The sequence below is a fragment of the Centruroides vittatus genome, unplaced genomic scaffold, assembly GCF_030686945.1.
Source record: "Centruroides vittatus isolate TY-2023 unplaced genomic scaffold, ASM3068694v2 contig_3129, whole genome shotgun sequence".
Lineage (NCBI taxonomy): Eukaryota > Metazoa > Arthropoda > Arachnida > Scorpiones > Buthidae > Centruroides > Centruroides vittatus.
This window is the reverse complement of record NW_027122017.1, coordinates 6,466-26,664: the sequence shown is the minus strand read 5'-3', so window position 1 is coordinate 26,664 and position 20,199 is coordinate 6,466. Positions and strand designations below refer to the sequence as shown.

Below are 20,199 nucleotides of genomic sequence, written 5' to 3'. Positions count from 1 at the left end.
ATTATTTTTTACATTGGCTCAGGCGGAGACATGGCCAAAAACGTCAATCCCGTTCAGATGGCAAAGCTAAACCAACAGATGGCAAAAATGATGGATCCCAGAGTCTTGCATCAATTGGGTGAGTGTTTACCAACGTAAATCTCATTTATTTAAAATACAATTGATCCGTGGATAAAAATTCTGTCTTGCGTTTGACAGGAGGCATCAGCGGACTTCAGAGCATGATGCGTCAACTGCAGGGTGCTGCCACGGGTAACATGAGTCACGTCATGGGAATGGGCAAGTGAGTGGGCCCTTTCTTCGCCGGGGGTCAAACGGCGGGACGGTCCCCCCGTCACTTTGGCCGGTCGTTTTGCCTGCGGACGAAGTCTTCGAACGTCTGGCGGTGGACTTTTCCCTCAGCGGCCCGATGGTAGTCCAGCAGCTTCACCCCCTGCTCCCAGGCCCAGAACGACCGCTTGCAGAAACACGACCTGAAACGTGCAAACGTCAGTGTTTTTGGTGACCGCCAAACCCCCCAAAATCCACCCCGGATGAAAAAAATTTTGGACTCACTTGAAATTGGAAAAGACTCCCTCAGGAGCATCGAAAGTGCTCGTGCCGTTGGCCAAATTAAAGAAGTACCTCCTGTTATTGGTCCTGCTGAAGGCCGTCATCCAAGGATCTGTGGGAGAAAGGGGAAAAGGTGAGAGAGGAGCGACCGATGCACGGAGTCACGGAAAAAAAAGGACTTCACTCACCTTCGATGGTCTTGATGAGGAACATCCCCGTGGGCAGAAAATGTCTCTCGTCTTCCATTTTGTAACACAGACGGGGCATTCCGCTACTTCCTTTCACCACTTTCATCTCTAATCTGAAGGACGAGAGAGAAATCGTGTGGACCAATGACATTTTTAACGTGTACATCGTCTTGTGTAAATTGTACAATCATTATTAATATTATTATTATTTTTTGGGAATGTAGACCAATAAAACAGTAGAAAGAATTTAGCTGGGTTAGTGCTACCCTTTGTAAGATGCATCATAACACAAAATCACACGTGTTTCTTTCAAGAATCAAAATACAACAGGTAAGGTGTAGAGTCATAAATAAGTTTGGATCAAGGGTAACAGGACTGGCCCACATTTTTCAAATTGCAATCTATATAGGTTTTTCTCATGGACAGAGCTATAGTCTAAGGAAAGAACTGACTTGAGAGCAACGTCACACATATGTCGCTCCAGTTAAACCAATCAGCACTTTTGACTTAAAAATAAAACTCACATATTTTCTGACATTTTTTTTCTCACTAAATGGCAGAACGACTTTTTCCTTCATACATTAACTAAATAATGATGCATTTAACTATTACTATAGCGAACTTCCTTGTATTCCAATACCAGAATGTGAAGCTTCCATAATATTGTTTATAATGGTGGTGACATGTTTAACAAATGAGGAAGAAACCGGAAGTAACTTGCCACAACTAAGCGATTGACGGCTGATGCTCATTGGTTAATACCCAAGTCAATTCTTACCATAGACAGACTATAAACAACGAGCTAGAATATGCTATGTAGAGTGGCTGTAGCGATGGGATGTTGGAAAAAAATTGAATACGCATCTGCCATTTTCCTTTTAGTCAAGGGAGCGTGCCATTTGTGTTGTGTAAAAGTATGCAAAGGAAAGGAAAGAAAGAGTTTTAACCCTACTTAAAGAAAAAACTAAGTTTGAAAGTAAATAACAAGACATTGTTACAAAACATTTTAAGAATATTTAGAAATTCGTTTGTTATCCAGAATGATGGATATTGTGCATAATTTGTACACATCCTAATGGTGCAGTTTCTGCATATCAGTCTCTCTCACTTAGTCTAGTTTTGATGGGAAAATGCAACACTTCACCCATTTCCCACAATTATTAGCTTTGGAGTACACTATAAATAATCATATGGCCGAGAGTAAAGCCCTTCAACTTCAAGACCTGGCTCGTACTTAATTATAAAAATATTATATTGAGGGTTAACACGAAGGCAAACATCCTAGGAGTATCTGGAGATTTGATCATGATATTCTTTAACTCAAGGCGTTTGGAGATTCACTCTGCCAGTACGAAGCTCACCAGATACTCCTAGGACGTTCGCCTTCGCAATAATCCATAAACCCGGACAACAGCTACGACCAGTTATTGAGGGTACTACACTTATTTTCTTTAATTATTATAAAGAAGGTAACTAAATTTGAGATGAAACCAGATAGATTTTTATTTAATCGCCTAAATCTCAAATCTAGGGGCAAACAAAACAAAACAACATGGGTTTTAGACGAGAAAAATTCTAAAGTGACAATCTTCTCAATATGTGATTTATAGACCTCGATGTTTTAACTTGAAGTAAGATGGCGGTCACAGCCACTCTATGTAGTATGGTGGGTGATCAGTTAATGAACAAATCGGATAACAAACACTTTCGTGAGAGATTTTATGTTTGAACAACGAACACCTGCAGAAGAAACAATGTAAAATAATGAATACTGATTGGTCTTCACTTGTCTTCGGGCAACAATTCGAAACTTTTCGGAGCACGGGAGATGTCGACATCGATGCTCAACCCAGTATATTCTGATTGGATAGTATTCCTCCAAACTTTGAAACAATTCTTTTATAGTATTTGCAAGACTGTCGGGCGGGCATGGGTTTTTATTTTCAAAAAGTGAGAGTATAATAGCAAAGGTATAGAATAGAGTGTACAGAAGATGCCTGATGTTGCTGGGCAGTATGGCTTATACAGGTTCACAGTAGGTCACAGTTCAATCTTATTTAAGGAAGATATAGTATAATCAAGATGATTCAAGCAGCTAGATTAACAAAAATCTCATCTGAGAGCTCATAATGGAACCTGAAACCGATTTGACGACAGAAGAGACTGAAGAACACCAAGAAACTCGGCGAGATATGTTTTCTTCTGAAAAAGAGGATTAATGCCGACATCTACTATTAAAGATCTTTTGAAGAAGTAGGAGGATGTCAGAACAATGGTCTTAGAATGGCATCGAAACCAAGGTGAGATTAATTGGCTTAGGAATCTCTACAATTACAATGCTATTAATTACTTCTGAAAAATCCTGAAGAAGAGTGAAAAGCAATCGAATTAATCAAATTTCCATAAAAACTATGGTAAATTGATAATCTGATAGCGAACAAAGTCTTAGAATGGATTATGTTCGTTAACCGATCACCCACTGTATATTCTGGCTTGTTGGACTATAAACAGATGAAAATCGAGACCAGATACGGAAAGCTCGATTAACTATATAAGATCTTCTGGCTGGAATCGGGAATCACGTGATTAAATTTACGAAAAACGAGAGAACAAAGTTTATTTTTAAATTAAAAATTGCAACCCAGAATTGTGACAACATTTTCCTTGGTCACTTTGGAGCTTGGAGTTTTGGCAGTTAAGACGCGTATTTATATTTTTAATCCGCTTAACAATGACTGCTGAAGGGCTTTTATAAAATATTTTGCCTAACTCTAACTAGCATCAGCGATTCTCGCGCTGAAAGATAAGAGAATGGCTGGTGATACTTTCCCCTGCTAAAGTGTGCCTGATATGAGGTTTCGTGACTAGCACGAACCTAGTAGAAATCTCTAGGCTCTGATTTTTGGGCACGAAAGAAGAGAAAAACTAAAATTACCATGACTGGGGTAGTGAGAATGAGAAAAGGAGTCAAAAAGATGAGCAGCGGATAATTCGTCCACTCCTGGAAAGCCTCCTCCTACTCCGAGGAGGCGTTCTGTCCACAATTCAACAGGAGAGTGTTAAACAGAAAGGGATAGAGACCATCAATAATTATAAACTCTCTGCAGTGGGTCTGAAATGTGAGAAGCTTCTGGGAACATTACAGGCAGATTGCGCTCGAAAAGAATTGAGGCTATGTATGACGTTACCACTTGGCCGATGGACTGTACGATGTCACCGCACGTGACCTTTGGCCATTCGAAACGTGTTATTGAACATATCTACAGCAACATTTCCCTTTGTCTTCCTTACACTAGAAAAATAGAGGATAATTGCTGCTGCCTTCCACTCACCTGCTGAATATTTGATCGATGTCTTCCAGTCTGTACACGACTTTTGTCCTGAGAGGAATGAAATCTGGCCGACTGGGCTTGGAAACTGCCTTGACTAATTTCCTGGCCATGGCCATCCTGTAACGTTAAACCAGTCTTAGTTAATTTCCTTGTGTTTGCAGAAGGCAACGCGACACTATAATATATATATATATAAAATATAATATAATTTGGTAGTGTCTATGGAAAGAATTGTTTCGAGAGTGTGACGTCCCTTCGGTTAAACCAATCAGCACATTCGTTAATACCATCATCAGCAATACATCAAGCAATATGTGAGTTTTATTTTCTCTCATGATGGCAGAATGACTTTTCCGCCAATTGTGTTAATTTTTTATAGCGTGTGTAAAGAATGTACAGTAATACCTCGGTTTTCGTTGACCTCAGTTATCATCGGTTTTGGTTTTTGTTGATTGCCTTGGATTTCATTGGCGTGCTCAAGTGACCTCACTGCTAATTTTGCAAAAACAAAGGGGTGACCCATGCGTTTTACGGCTCAGTGTGGTGTTATTTCTCATGTGAGTATTACCCCACAATGGCCCACCATTGGCCAACGGTTCCATTCCCTGAACACTGGGAATTCGGTCGTGGGTTCGCACTTCGCCAGGACAGGCTGGCTACGTGAAGTTTTCTGGGTTTACTCCACGCCTGTAATGCCTGAATAGGGACCAGTTACCCTTAAACGAACCTCCTGGAAGGCATTATTCCCCACGATACGACCATCATAAACGCATACAACTACTATTACATGACAATTACATCACACTACTATGGGAAGATATAGGCTAGAAGCTCATGTCCAACTAACTTCTACAAGACAAGACATTACCCTGCGGGTCTACCGAAACATTCCATTGATTTTATCTTTATGCTAATTAGTCTTTCATATTAATTTCTTATTTAGTATTTAATGCTATATTAATTCTCTATAAAATGTGTTTTTGGTATGTATTTTGGAGTGTCTAGAATGAATTAATTGGATTTACATTGATTCATATGGAAATAATTGCCTCGATTTTCGTCGGTTTCAGATTTCGCCGATTGTTTTCGAACGGATTATCGATGAAAACCGAGGTATCGCTGTACATTTAATAACTAATATTGCAAACTTCCTCGTGTTCCAATACCAGAACACGAAGCTCCCATAATACTGTGACGTGTTTAACAAACAAGGAAGAAACTGGAAGTAACTTGCCACAATTAAGTGATCGATGGTTGATGCTCATTGGTTAATAACCAAGTTGATTCTTTCGATAGACAGACTATAGGTGTTAACAAGGTGAAGTAAACCCGGAAAACCCCACATGGCCAGGTGCAAACCTGCGACCAAACTACCAGAGGTGCATATACTTTTGTAATCAAACTATTCCAAATGGGGAGGGTAGGATCTTTTTGATTGGATAAAAAAAGATTAAAGATGGCAGTCTCCGTGGTTAAAGTCAAGCTTATAGTGGAGAGCAAAGAAATATCGAATGAAAAGTACTTTAAACTTATAAATGGTAAGGAAAAACATCATTATTAAAATATCAGTCAAAAAAATGACTTCCCAAATTTTTACACTTGGGACACACCTTGAAACTTCAAGAAATGCAAAAAAATTCAAGGGTTTTTTCTGTATGTATGGATGTTAGTGTGTGTGGGGCATGATTTTGTTCACCCTATTTGAAGCTTAATAATTCCTGTGCTTTTTGTCGAAAATTTTGGGAGGTTTGTGTTTTAAGGGGATTGAGGCTATTAAATTTTGGTGATTAAAAGTCAAGGGGTGGGGAGATAAAGAGGGTTGTGTGTATCTCCAGTAGGGTCAGACTAAGTGACGATTTTACTCGTTATTAGCATTTATAATACTTTATAAAACCCATCCCTACCCTCAAAGTTAAGCTTTTTGCCATTTTATAATAGCTAAAAATATAAAACAATACTTTATTATTAAAAAATTAACAGATACACGCAATTTCAAATGTTGCCGAAAAAGTTAAGCAACTCATTGCTGGATTTTTTATATTTGACTTTGAAAAGTTTGCTTTGGTTCAATGGCCACAATCGAATTTTTACAATAGGAATTATTAAAAAAAAAACCACTTCTGTTGTATTTGAGTTATATGCAATTACCCAAAACGCATTTCAATTTACTAATTCGACGCATGGAAACAAATTGAAAAATTTTTTTGTGGCCATTTCTAAAACTTTTTGTAGGAGGTGGCATTAGGATAAAATTTAAAATAAAAAAGCCCAATGGATAATTGAGAAATACACAAGTGGAAGTGGTAACCACTTCCACTTGCATAATTTAACAGATAGGTGAAAATGAGGTTGGGAGGTGGGAGAAGTCACCAAAACTATAGGAACACTACATGAGAATAGCTAATTAGGGTCAGTTAGAGAAACCTGCCAGTGTAGCTATGCCAGTGTGCATTGACCTGCTCTGGCAAAGCCGGGGTTGACTCTCCAGGTGTACGGGATCAAATAAACCCAGCCAGCTCTGACTAAGCAAAGGCGACCCCAACGGAGTGGCAGAATTGCCAATTTTGCCAAGACTAATAAGTGCCCAAGACCTAACTTAGCTTTGGACACTAAAAAGGAAGATGTGAAGTGTTCTTTTGCCCAAAGCTAATCTAAGCCGAGCGAGACTACAAATGTGAAGATAATGAGAATGCATCCCCGTTGTTGTTAAAGCTCCAAAGAGCATTAAATGGGAAACCTTTCATTAAAATCTCTTATGTAAGTGTAGCGAAGTGCTCACCTTTCAGTAAAAGGCAGATTCCTCACATCCATGCCTCCCAGGTACAGGGCGTCGATCAAGTGCATAGAATTGATTTTTCTCTGCGCTCTTCCCTAAAGTGTTTAATTGGATTAATTTTTTGTCTTTGTGGTATTTAAATTTTGTATTTTGGATATATGCTAACTGGTAATAAAAGATACCTCTCCCTTGAGTTCTTGAACAATTTCTGCATAGATCAAAGTTTCCGCAGGCAGCTCCAGGATCAGGTCCACTTTGTTCCACTTGATGTTGGGAGTTCCGTCCCAGCGAAATATATGACTCCTCTGTAAAAGATAATTAAAATTCTTAAAATTCACACCTTACGGAGTTTAGACAATGTAATGTTACAATGCCACTTGATTTGAAGACAACAAACAAAATGACATAACTCTTTGCTTTCTTGTACCTCTGCATATACAAGTTAATGTTGGGTTGTATAGGCTTGTAAATTTTTTGATCTTGTGTTTGAATGATCCAGTTGTTCATTGTAGAGTTCTTGTGTGACAGTGGTGTTGGCATCATCGTGGTGTGTAATCACGATGATGCCAACACTACTGTCACACATTATGGCAATGTGTCATGGTCATGTACTGTTCAGTACATCCCACCAAATGCAGATCATTGTTGCCTTCTGCGCTATCACTTCTTTGATGTTTTCAACAGCTGGTTGACCTTTGTTCACCCATGAATGCTTGCATGTCATGTTATATTGTAAGACTCATTTCTTGTCTCCAGTTAAATGTGCATTATCTTGTCAGAAAACAGCTGTTGTGATACACGACTTCCTAAATATGCCACTGTGTCATCAACATCTGTTGCACCACTAATATGGGTTACTAATTATCATGCAAGATAGTCCTCCAGACTGGCATGCCAGTAGTGGGGTCAATGTGTAACTCGGCGGTAAAGGCAGAACTGAAGTGCTTGCCATTGGTTTACCACATATTAATACAATGGCTGTCTGTTTTGAAACACTACTGAGATCTGTTGTTAAAGACAATACACTACCATCTGCACTGATCCATGCTTCTCTTGTCACAGCACCACTGTAAATGAAGCCAATGATGGGCAAGACATGCAGTAATTGTCATTCGCACAAGTTTGCTTTTGCAAATCTCCTGTCAATGGTATGGGTAGAGAGAAGATTCTATAGAAAGGCTTCCACTTGTGCCTGGATGGCTGACATACATCATAGCAGCCACCTGTTCTTGTCTCACTGTTGGCCCTGGAAGGAGCATCCCAGTGGATCCTTCAACATCTGGGTCCAGAGCTGGTCACGGTTTACTCAGATAGCCAGTCGTCGCTTCAGTCCTTGAGTGATGGGTACCACAGGGACGAGGTGGTATAGGAGATCAGAGGTATGGTACTGAGGGCGAGGCACGAACGACACGTTGCTTTGAGGTAGGTCTGAGGCCACATCGGGATCCCGGGCAACGAGTGTGCTGACCAATTGGCCAAGGTGGGGACCAGGGGCCCATTTCTAATGAGGACGGTGGAACCCTTGACTACATACATAAAAGGTACTCTACTGCAATGATCGATGACAAACTGGCAAGAGCACTGGACTCAAAGTACAGTAGGTAGGTCAACCTATGCCTTCGTGCCTGAAGTTGGCCTTACCTCAGTGTGTTGTAACTGGTTAATGATGCAAATACTGACCGGACACGAGAGGTTTCCCCATTTCAAGTCCAAGATTGGACAAGGAGATGGTAGCTGCTACTGTGGGTGTCCTCCGGCAATGCGAGACACTACGTGCTTGACTGTCCTCTCACTGAGGATTTCCGCCGAGGGGCTGGCCAAGTCGACTGGTCCAAGCCACTTGAACAAGTACTTAGAATGCTAGCAGCAAGTAAAGGAAACCTAAAGAAATTAAAGGAATTGATGGAAAAAGTAATAAGTCTTTTAGATCTATAAGCTCGGTGGACGCACTGGGCAGGGTACTCTTTGTAGGGAAGGGGAATCCTGCTGACCGATAATAACAATATTATTTTAATGACTTGAAACTGTGTCGTATTTCTATTGTTGTTTCTAACACACAAACAGTTTAACAATGGAACATTACCAAAACAGAGAAGATTTAAGTTGACAAGAGGGGCATATTAGGCCTGAAACGTGGAATGTATATGCGTATCAACTGAAATAAAGATGAAAATAAGCCAAGCGGTCACTGGATTACACTGCATTCATTGTGTGTTAGAAACGATAATAATATTAATGAGCAAAGAAAGGAATAATATAAGTGCAGAATAGGCTGCACCATAAAAGTTATGCCTAGTTAGAGAGTTGGACCTGAGAGAACGGAGCCCGAAAGGAGTCCTAACTGGTCCAACTAAGTGTCCAGTTTACCCATTGGGTATCAGACCATGACTTATGATTACGGCATAGTCTCTTTAACCCTGTGATGCCATTAGGCAGGGCAGGGCAGAGTTAGCTCTGCCTCTCTAGTCTCACTGTGTTCAACACCACCTCAAATTAGCTTGGTACAGATCAGATGGCAGACATTTATTGAAATGGCCATCTTGCTTCTCTCAGCCCAAAGATGTGGCCTTTATCAAATTCTGTCAGCCAGCCTCATATCTTTTCCTACATCATATAGGCATGCCTTGCTTTCAGAGACTTCCAAACAATGAGTGCACTGAAAATTCTGAACACAGTGAGCCTCTGCAAGCCTTATTATAGGATATACTGGGGTAGCAATACCCATGTGCAATCAAACCACAACTGTAATCATTTACATATTTGTTGGAGACATAACTATATACAGTCAAGCCTTGCTTTTTGAACAATTCAGTTCACAAACAAAATTTTGAACATATTTGCCCTTGCTGTACAATAACTCGGTCACAAACAAGCTATTCAACAAGCGCCAGCAACAGATTAGAGAGACACAGACGGTAAACTCCCTATACTTCCTATATTAAAGAAAGTCAATGGTCCAATCAATCAACAACAGGACTACCAATTCGGAAGTTAGTGGTGTGGAGATCACCTCACGTCATTAGACATCAGGAAACAAATTATCGAAGATGGTGCTATTTAAATTAGATTTCAATGCACATGAGGAAAAGATAGTATTTCCATTTTTTGGTATGTGCTGCAGTTGAATCTAAATCAAATTAATATAGATAATATATATATAATATTATCTGTATTATGGTATTATATTTCATTTGTAGGTATTTTTATACTTGAAATACATCTAAAAAGGTAAAAAAATAAGGTTTTGTTTTGGGGGGTCAAGATCAGATTTATCCATTTTATATTGTTTCTTATGGGAAAATTTGTTTTGGTTTTCGAACAATTTTCAGGAACAAATTATGTTCAAAAAAGAGGTTTGACTGTACAGTGGGTGATTAGTTAACGAACATAATCCATTCAATGATGATGTATGCTACCCGAACTCTCTGTTAACCAATTATCGATTTACCATAGATTTTTATGGGAATTTGATTAATTCGTTTTATTTATTTTTTTTGATTAATTAATCAAAAAGAATAAATAAAAAATTATATAATTTCTTACTATGTTTATTTATATGTAATAACAATAATACATACATAATTTTGCATTTTCATCAATCATGTTTTTTTCCATTTGTGGAATGTTAAAGAATCTGTCTAAAGTTGATTGCTTTTCTCTCTTCTTCAGGATTTTTTGGAAATGATTAATAGCATTGTCGTTATAGAGATCCTCAAGCCTATTGGCCTCAACCTGGTTTGGGTGCCATTCTAAGTTTGTTGTTCTGACATCCTCCCATTTCTTCTAAAGATCTTTAATAGCAGATGTCAGCATTGGTCCTCTTTCGTCTTCCTGTTTTTCAGAAGAAAACACATCCTGCTGGTTGTTCATTCAAAAGTTCTTGGAGTTCTAGCATCGGATCATTTTCATGGTCCATTATGAGATCTTCAATATCATCTTCAATCATCTCCAATTCCAGATCTCTAGCATTTGTCACAATTTCATCCATTTCAGGGGCATTATCTCTGTCTCCCTGAATGTCAGACAGCTTTCGCCAAGCTGAATTCAATTGTCGTTGAGTGACTTATGACCGTGCCTTTTGAATGAGCCAGATAGCTTCAAGAATATCAAATTTTTCTTTCCAAAACGTTTTTAATGTCATTGTTGAGGAGAACTGGCATGTTTCAAAACACCAACGAAAGTGTGTGAATGTACAATTTCTTGAAACATGCAATAACCTCCTGATCCATTGGCTGAATCAATGAAGTGGTATTTGGAAGGAGAAACTGAACAGTCAGCCAAGGAAAGTCTTCCAGCAAATCATCTTTAAGGTCTTTTGGCTGTCCTGGTGCATTGTCCAATAGCAACAGTGCTGTCAATGGCAAGTCATTGGTCTGAAGGTAATCCTTGATGATGAGCACAAACTTTAAACAGCCATTCTTTGAAAAGAACCTGCATAACCTTTGCCCTTTCATTTGATTTCCACATCATTTGTTTTTTAATTATGGAACTTTTGAATACTCTAGGGTTCCCAGAGTGATAAGAATTGGGTTAAGCTTCATACAGTTCTACAAATCTTACACACACTATCACTTCTTGTGTTTGTTCTGTGAGGTGTTTGTTGTCCAAACACAAAAATCTTTCCCGAAAGTATTTGTTGCTCAATTTGTTTGTACTCCGAACTGTTCATTAACCGATCAACCCACTGTACTTAATTTTGCAGTAATCAGACAGTTTTATTGGGTGAATAACTTGTTTTTTGTCGATGGGTGTAATTTCAAAAAATATAATTGATCTACTCTTTTGATTGGTTTGTTCATACATGACAATGTGACACATGGGCAATCTGCCTAGAGGGAAATGCCTCCAGGGAAGTCTTTTATGGGAACCTGTCCTCCATTTAGGTGTTACAAATGTGAAGAAAACCTGGAGAACTCCACAGATCCAGTCCATTGGCTAAGCACAAACCCACAACCAATTACCAATGTTCAGTGTTTTTATTCACTTGGTCACTGATGAGCTCTATTCTTTTGAAGTATGGAATTTGTGATTTCTAATTATTAAATTATGATTACATTTGTGTGTTCAAAACTACAACCAGAAATAAAATACCATAAGAAAATATGATAGAAAAAATCATTAAAACATAAAAAGATTCTTACGCCAAGTGATAGAAAAAATGCTCGGTCCATTCTATTCGATTTTTCCACTCCAGATACGATGCAACAATAATCGCGAATGCTCTTAATTAATTTGAAATGGCTCATTTCAAACTCCTGCAACTTTCCCGTCATGTAAGCTGTGTCTTTGCCCTGAAAAACAGACCTGATTGAAAGCTAAATGTACTAATCTGCAATAGTTATTCATTTATTTAATATAAATGAATATATAATATACAGTGGAACCTCAGTATACGACCTTAGTCCGTTCCTGATGTTGGACTTATACCAAACCAACCTTTCCCATAAGAAATAATGTAAAAATGATTAATCCATTCACAAGTAAAAAAAAACCCTCGATATGATATATTAATGGGGCTGTAAAATAATTTAAACACTGTTTGAGCACATTAAAAATCTATAATAAAATTTATTTTTTTTATTAAAGTTATTACAGTATATTGTATTATATTACTTAAATCATTAAATCAAAATCAAATCAAATCAAACTCTCCTTAATACTAATAATCTGTTTAAAAATTGATTAAACCCTTTTCGCAACGTTAGCAGATTTAATAATGTCTTTATTTTTCACGATTGTCGATATCGTCGTTCTCGGAATATGGTATGCAACAGTTAAATCTCTAACACCCATGCCACCTTCATGTTACTCAACAATCTCTTTTTTCAGTTCCATTGTGATTCTAGTCATTTTTTTTAGTTTGCTGTTGCTTTTCATTTGCCTTTTTGCAATTCATGATTAATAAAAATAATAAAATTTTACTTACAAATTAAAATCAGAAAAAATTTAACAAAGTTATAAACCATGGAACCAGTGAACGTCTAGTCTGGTCTAGTACACCGATAGTGCTACTTGTTCATAGATGGCGCGTATAATTGAATTAAGTCGTATACCGAGCAAAATTTGTTTCGTGCAAACAGGACGTATTCTAAAGCAGACGTATACCGAGGTTCCACTGTAAATAATAAATTACAGAACTTGTCATCATTATGTTCAAATGCTTCTTTCATAAATTATAAAAAAAAATTATTATTAATGTAATTAATTTCTAAAGATAGACCTATTCTCTTTGTCTTTTGTCAGTTTTTGTAACTTATTTTATAAAAAAATAAATAATATTTATCATCATATCTAGAAACACATCTGATGAATAGAAATATATAAAAAATATAAACAATTACCATAATTTTGGGCGGACACCCTACAGAAAACTGCAAGAGTGAAAATAAAACTTTCGCATAACCTGCCTTACTGTATATCCTGTGCCTCCAGGTGGCCATTAAAAGTAAGATAAATACCGGTGTACAGTTTAGAAGTTGTCATCTTGAGCATTAAGATATTGCCTTTTTCCTGTTTCATTTCTGTTAACCAATCATTGTACACATAATAAGCAATTGAGCCCAAATATTGTATAATAATCATATTGACTTCCAGATTATTTGACTATAGTTTGGATAACTATTAATAATTAATATAAAATAATTTTTTATAAAGATAGGCAGTTAGACCGCCATCTTATACTAACATTTTAACGTATTAAATAACTTTCAATCCGAGCATGCATCGGCAAAGACAATATTTAGTACAAAAGCATAAATGTACAAGCACGTGCTCGTGTACCGTCTTTGCCAAAGCATATTTGAAGATGTTCTGTGCATGTGCTACGGCACTTAGTCTGAATGAAAAAGTGGCTTCTAAGAAATTCACCCCTCGTAATTCGATTGCACATGTGTTGACTTTCCCAATCACGTAAATTATGTGTAAAAATAAATAAGTACATACAATTTATCATTTTTATTTTATGACTAATTTCCTTTGTCGGATAATACAATACCGGACCAAATATCTGACAAACTTGGAACCAGAAGCGGTCTAGATTTCTGGACTTTCCAGTTTTCTGGATGTGGGCCAAATATATACCTAAAATATAAAATAAACAATGGAAAGCAAAGAACAGAATTGTTTTTAACACACCATGAGGCAGCGGTCTTACTGGAACCGGTGTCATGCGACACCTAGGCCACAGAAACAAAACAAAGCGATGTTACAGCTGTATCTCGCCACACAACAGCTGCCAAATTCAAAACCAACCAGTTTTCTGGTAGAATTTTGGAATCCAGATATTTGGTCTAGTACTGTAATAATAAAATAAACTCAGAAAAATTAAATGGAAAATATCAATAATTTTAATTAATATCCACCCAAAATTATGGTATATTTTTGAAACACACTAAAATCTATTTAGAGACAATTCTGTAACAAGTTGGATCCTAAAAGGTCATAAATAAAAAACAAGATGTGTTCAAAAAGTTCAGGATTGAGTCAAAGAATCAAAATGTATTAGGACATAAAGAAATTTTTTGATATTTTTCAAAATGGTCCCACCAAGCTTCAATATGCTTTCTCTGATTTCTTTACCTGAGAAAAATTGGCTTTTTTGGAGACAAAGAAGCTAATCTGAATAACTATACGTGCATGCGTATGAGAGAATTCTATGATTACCACTGGGAAAAAGGCATGTAAATTATTAAAAAAATTGCATCTTATATTTATTGTTTTGCCTGCCCATTCCTGGAACTTTTTGAGCATAACTATATATAAATAACACTAATTATAAAAATGCTTAGCTTATATTATAAGTTTAGAAAGTAATCTCTCATATCAATCTGATTATTTAGAAATAATGGCGTGTTATATATCCTTGAAGAATTTACTTAATATGAAGGTCTCACAGTACTTGCAGCAATGTCGTGGCCATGTAGTCGCCTACAGCCAGTTGCAATCACAATTTGGGTAATTCATTCACTGTACTTGTTTCAGCTAACTGATTTTTTGACCATCTTACATATATGTTAAATCCACAACAAGAAGGCAACAAAATTAACACTTATAAATGTGATTTAAGTCTAAAATTATTTTCTCATCATAATTGATATAATTGAATATATATGAGTTTGAATATAATATAAAAAGCAATAAGTAATTAATAATATAATATTTTACTCTCAATCAAAAGAAAAAAATACTTTTAATAATGTTATTTTTTATAAGAAATTTGACTTACTTTTGTCAGTTCGTAGAATTTCGATTTGGGGTCGGATCGATTCGGTGCAGATCTTACTCTATCCGGAAGCTGTAAAATGTAACTTTTGTTAATTTGTGCTCGGTATACACACACATACATATAAACCATGCTGAGGTAAAAGCCTATAAACAACACAGAAACCGGATATTATTATACACATACAAAATAGAATTAAAATAGAACCTTGAATTTCTTCTTGAAATTCTTTTTCTGCTAGAGTTTTGGTTCTCTTTTGTGTAAAAGCTTAAAGTCGGCCGAGTTCCATAAAGGTCCCCTAGTGTTTAGTCATCTCCGATTGGTGCAATGAGCTAGCACTATTGTTCTATCTGCTATATTTATTTAACCTGAAATTGGAGATCGGCACCAGCCAAGATGGCGGTTCGGAGGAGTTACGCGTTACGCGAGTGGATGCGAGTGGAGGAAGTGAATGGGTTCGACGGTAGAGCGGCGGATGATGACATTCGAATAAAGGACATTACAACGGATAAAACAATAACAAAGATTTATTAAAGCTAACTTGACAATTACAGATACGGCGAGCGTCGGTCGCCTGAGTTCGTATTCGCGGAGGGAGAGTTTACAAAACTTCGGGTCATACCTCGTGATCCGGGTCGATCTTCACAGTCGATACGATTTCGTGGATTTCCGGCGGTTCCCCTCGACTTTTTGGCCGCACGCGCACAGGCTAAGAGATAAACGTAACCGACCCCCCTTTTCTCCGTCGTCGCCCTTTTATTCTCTCGGTCACGAGTTCCAGGTTCGCCAACCCGCGTTTTTCGACTCTTGTTCCTCCTGATTCATTTTTTCTATCTTTTGACTCATATCCCTTTTCCTTCTAACTCGCGCGGAAAGGTGATGTGTCATTACAAGCTTAAAGTCGGCCGAGTTCCATAAAGGTCCCCTAGTGTTTAGTCATCTCCGATTGGTGCAATGAGCTAGCACTATTGTTCTATCTGCTATATTTATTTAACCTGAAATTGGAGATCGGACGAGCCATAATTGGCAACACACCCGTATGGTAAGAAGTTGTGAGTTTGAGTCTTATTCCGGATCAGTCCTTTCTTCCAGAATATTCTAAATTATCTATTCAGTTCCAATTATTAACTTTAATAAAAGATGGTGGCATATTCGCCTACCTTCGGTCCAAATTGTGTAGCATTTGTATATTTAATTAGCTAAATGTAGCCCAATAATAAATCTGGCTTGATTATTTGACAAAATCATCAGATGGATGATTGTTTATCTTTTCTGTCTTGAGAATTCTCCATTACCAAGCTAAGTTTTCATTCATTATATCACATTTAGATCACTTTACTATTCCTTAATACTAATCTAATGGTCATCATCTGGTGACCGTATATAACCAACACCATACAGTATGTTAGACCAATACACAGTACAGATGAAAACAGAAAAGTAGAAATCGTTTAAGTATAACAAAATTAATGATCACATTTAATCGATAGAATTAATAGTTATATTTGGTAATAAAAATAGTAAATAATTATTCTGTTAAAAAAATACATAAAATGCGAACAAAAGAATATATTGCTTTAATACAAATCTAAACCAGTCGTTATTTCATTTAATGTACTAAAAAGGTACCAAATAAGCTCCGGACGAGGCTGTTAGGATCTTATTGGAACCACAGACCATGCCCGTAGGAATAAAAAAGTCAAAAGAAACGATGATCTATGGGTGAGCCTTTGCGAGATATGGCCTATAGCCCCCAAAATCGGCTTGTTAAACATGCAATAAGCTTAATGGAGTGTGCATTGTGACTCCTGGAATTAGTTGACGCAATGACATTTTATGTGTTTTACAAACCTTCAAGCAGTTTCTAGTAAAGTGAAAAACGGCTAATTTTTAGCATCGTTTTGAGAAATAGTCCTGGACTTTTTCACTTTTAAATTTTATCTATTTTTTGGGGGGGTTTCAAAATTCCATATAAATCAATTTTGGGATACTATCTTGTGAAGGATCACTCATAGACCATTGGTTAATAGATACGTACCAGTAGATGAAATAAGATTATAATAAATTGAGGACATTGAGGCATATTAATTTAACCATTGGTTCCTTTTGACCGTTTTTCTCCTATGAGCATGGTCTACAGCAGGGATGGGCAACCCGCGGCCCGCAGTAATATTTTTTGCGGCCCGCGTGGCATAAAACGTGAATAAATATATCAATTTCCCAGCTTAATGAGATATTCAACAAAAATTCAAATGTTATTTTCTACAACTTATATTTGTGAAAAATTTTTTTGCAATGAATTTAGTAAAAATTAAAACAAGAAACCGGCTAATAGATACATCAAAACTAATTTAAAACTAGCAGTGACTGATATTTAACCAAATATTTCCGATATATTACGTTTAGATCAGTGCCAGAAGCTATATTAAGTATACCTATGCTAATTTATAATTATATATGAATAAAGAATTGTGATTTACCAACAGTTCCCCCCTCTTTTCTCTTGTGTGCGGCCCACGTCAGTTCAAAAGTTTTGAAATGCGGCCCTTACGTAGAAAAAGGTTGTCCATCCCTGGTCTACAGCTCTGATAGATGTAGACCATGCCTACTCCAGCTTCATTCAGAGCTATACTTGTATCCTAATTTTGCAATCCTATATTAAAAATTAATTAAACACTTACCTTCCACAGCTTTAAACATTCTTCTCTTAAATCACTTTGTTTTTCTTCATACAAGTCACTAGAATGATAATTAATACATTATTGCTTCTTATAATACAAAAATAAACTGACAGATAAACAGAATTTTATATAATTGAATGTGAATATAATTTATTTAATACTGAATAATTTACATTTGTATTCAGTTTTAATGACTTGGTAATAACTGGAATCAAAATTAATTTTGTAAAATTTAACTGATAAATAAAATTAATAATACTAAGTGGAGATATTGAATTAAATCTGAGATCTTTATCTCAAATGCCTATTAAAGATAATTGGATAGTTTCTTTGTAAAATGAGAAATTAATAACTCGAAATTCTCTAGAAGTCAACAGTTGGATATTGCTTCCTCTGACGAATGCTTAGATAACAGAATACCACAAACAGAAATAGAATTCATTAGCTAATGCTATTTGGGTCTGAACCCATCAAAAAGTCCAGAAGATGCTAGAGCATCTTCTGGACTTATTGATGGGTTCAGACTTGATAATCTTAAATCCAGGCAACAAATCCACTTATGTTACTTCCAGAATCGAAATTCTGGATCTCACTCTATCTTCCTCTAGTTTAGGCAACAGAATAGTGGATTGGCACGTGTATGATGAACCTTCCCTATCTGATCACAGAATACTATTTTCAATCTTGTCTTCTAGCCTAAGAAGGATGGCATTTCACAACCGAAAGAGGATTGATTGGACACTTTTTAAAGGGTGTCCATCTTCCAAGTGGGATTGCTTCTCTTGTCAATTTGGTGCCGTGTTAGGCATTGAGTTGGCTGCAGACCTTGTATCACAGCATATTCTCAAGTCCTACGCTATTAGTTGCCATACTCGAGAGAAGTTCGTCCATCTTTTAGTTCCTTGGTGGAACAGGAAGTTGAAGTTTACCGAGGTCTTCAACTTGGAAGTTAGTGAACTGAGCTAAGTGTAATGGTAAGTGGGAGCTTTTCTAATGTTTCTAGAAGTTCTAGATTCATGAAGATTTCAGCTAAGGAATCCCACTCTGAACTAGGTTTCTTGATTCTTTCCAATAGTAAGTGTTTAGCCTCTGCTTGGGAAACTATCCTCTACTTACTTGAGGCTCATTTCTTAGGCTATAGAAATGATGATTCAAGTGAGTCTTTGGAGTTTTTTAGGCCCTCATCCAGACCCAAAAGGTAGGCTTACCATAATATTTTTTTCTCAAACCAGGACAATTTTGAGAAAATACTCACAACAGAAAATAAAGCCTAGTAGCATAAGCTTCTATGATTGAAAAGGCTAAGTAAAGAAGTTGTTAACAAAAAACAACAATGAGTTAAAAGCAATTTTTAATAACGCAACTAAACATATCTTATTATTAAGAAGTTATTAATATTTATAACTAGTGTGAACTTTCTTTAAAAATTCTTTGTTATTTTTAATGACATCAAAAAATTCACTGCGGTTTAGTTCACTGTTAATTTTGCAGAGTAGTAAAGCTTTCACGGTTGATTCAGCCTTTCTACCTCTTTCTTCAGACCGTATGATATTCATTATTGAGAATACTCTTTCGACTGGTGCAGATGTGCCTGGCATGCTATAATTTGAACAACATTGACTTAATGCTGAGATTGTGAATAGTAACATGAAATGCAAAAGTTGCTTCTTCAGCTGCTATTAAAAATTCTTTGTCACTTAAATTGATATCTTTAAAATATGACAAAATATTCAAGGAAGTTCCTTCCACTGCTACTAAGCTTGCCTTATGTTTTGCACATTTTAAGTGACTTTTTTATGTCCAAACGTCCACCACGAGTTACTAAAAATTCTGTAAAACACAGTTCACATTTCATTTTGTCAATACGATCACAAACTTTTTTCAAAAATGGATAATCTTTTTTAATTCATCGGTAAACACAGTTTCTTTTTGGCATTTTGGAAATTAAATTAATGTACAACACAAAATAATCGCAAATGTCAACTAGCAATTTGAACTCGACTAAGATGGGACGTGCGCATCAATGACGTGCCAGTTTAAGTTTCAATGTTGCCAACTCTAGTTGAAACAAAATATCTAAAAAATGAAATAAAAAAATAAAACATCTAAATTCATTAGGCCACATGTTATAAATTTTGGGTGAAAACATCTTGACAACATTAAAAGTACTTAGATCTAGATACAAAATATTTAGATTGACAACAGTGAATGTAACCAAGGAGATATTTTAGTTGCCAAATTGCCATTTTACTTGAGACTGCACTCTTTTTACTTCTTGTATATTTGGCACTTTTAAAATTTTACCAAATAACCAGGACAAAATGACAAACTGGCCGGGACACCAGGACATCTGGTAAGCCTACCAATAGGGAATCCTGGAGAAAGGCTAGATTGGTGGTTTCCAGTGCTAAGATTGATTGGGGCACATGCCCCTTTTTCATCTGGGTTG

The 20,199-nt window shown here is 36.6% G+C and overlaps 2 protein-coding genes across 2 annotated transcripts in view; one reads left to right on the top strand and one right to left on the bottom strand.

Moving 5' to 3' along the window:
* Srp54k (signal recognition particle 54k) overlaps positions 1-986 on the top strand; it is a 28,135-nt gene extending 27,149 nt beyond the window's left edge. Inside the window, exons 14-15 of the mRNA XM_067268041.1 lie at positions 23-118; positions 199-986. Coding sequence (XP_067124142.1) covers positions 23-118; positions 199-287 — 185 coding nt within the window. The 3' untranslated portion in view covers positions 288-986. The remainder of the gene's footprint in view (positions 1-22; positions 119-198) is intronic.
* Positions 111-17,822, bottom strand: LOC136973310 (cap-specific mRNA (nucleoside-2'-O-)-methyltransferase 1-like; the record flags this gene model as incomplete). Its single annotated transcript, XM_067268040.1, has 9 exons — positions 111-473; positions 556-664; positions 741-853; positions 4,073-4,189; positions 6,852-6,943; positions 7,031-7,153; positions 11,990-12,139; positions 15,073-15,141; positions 17,751-17,822. Coding segments are annotated over 9 exons (984 nt in total), but the record flags the coding sequence as incomplete, so codon positions are not given.
* Positions 17,823-20,199: the final 2,377 nt, after the last annotated feature.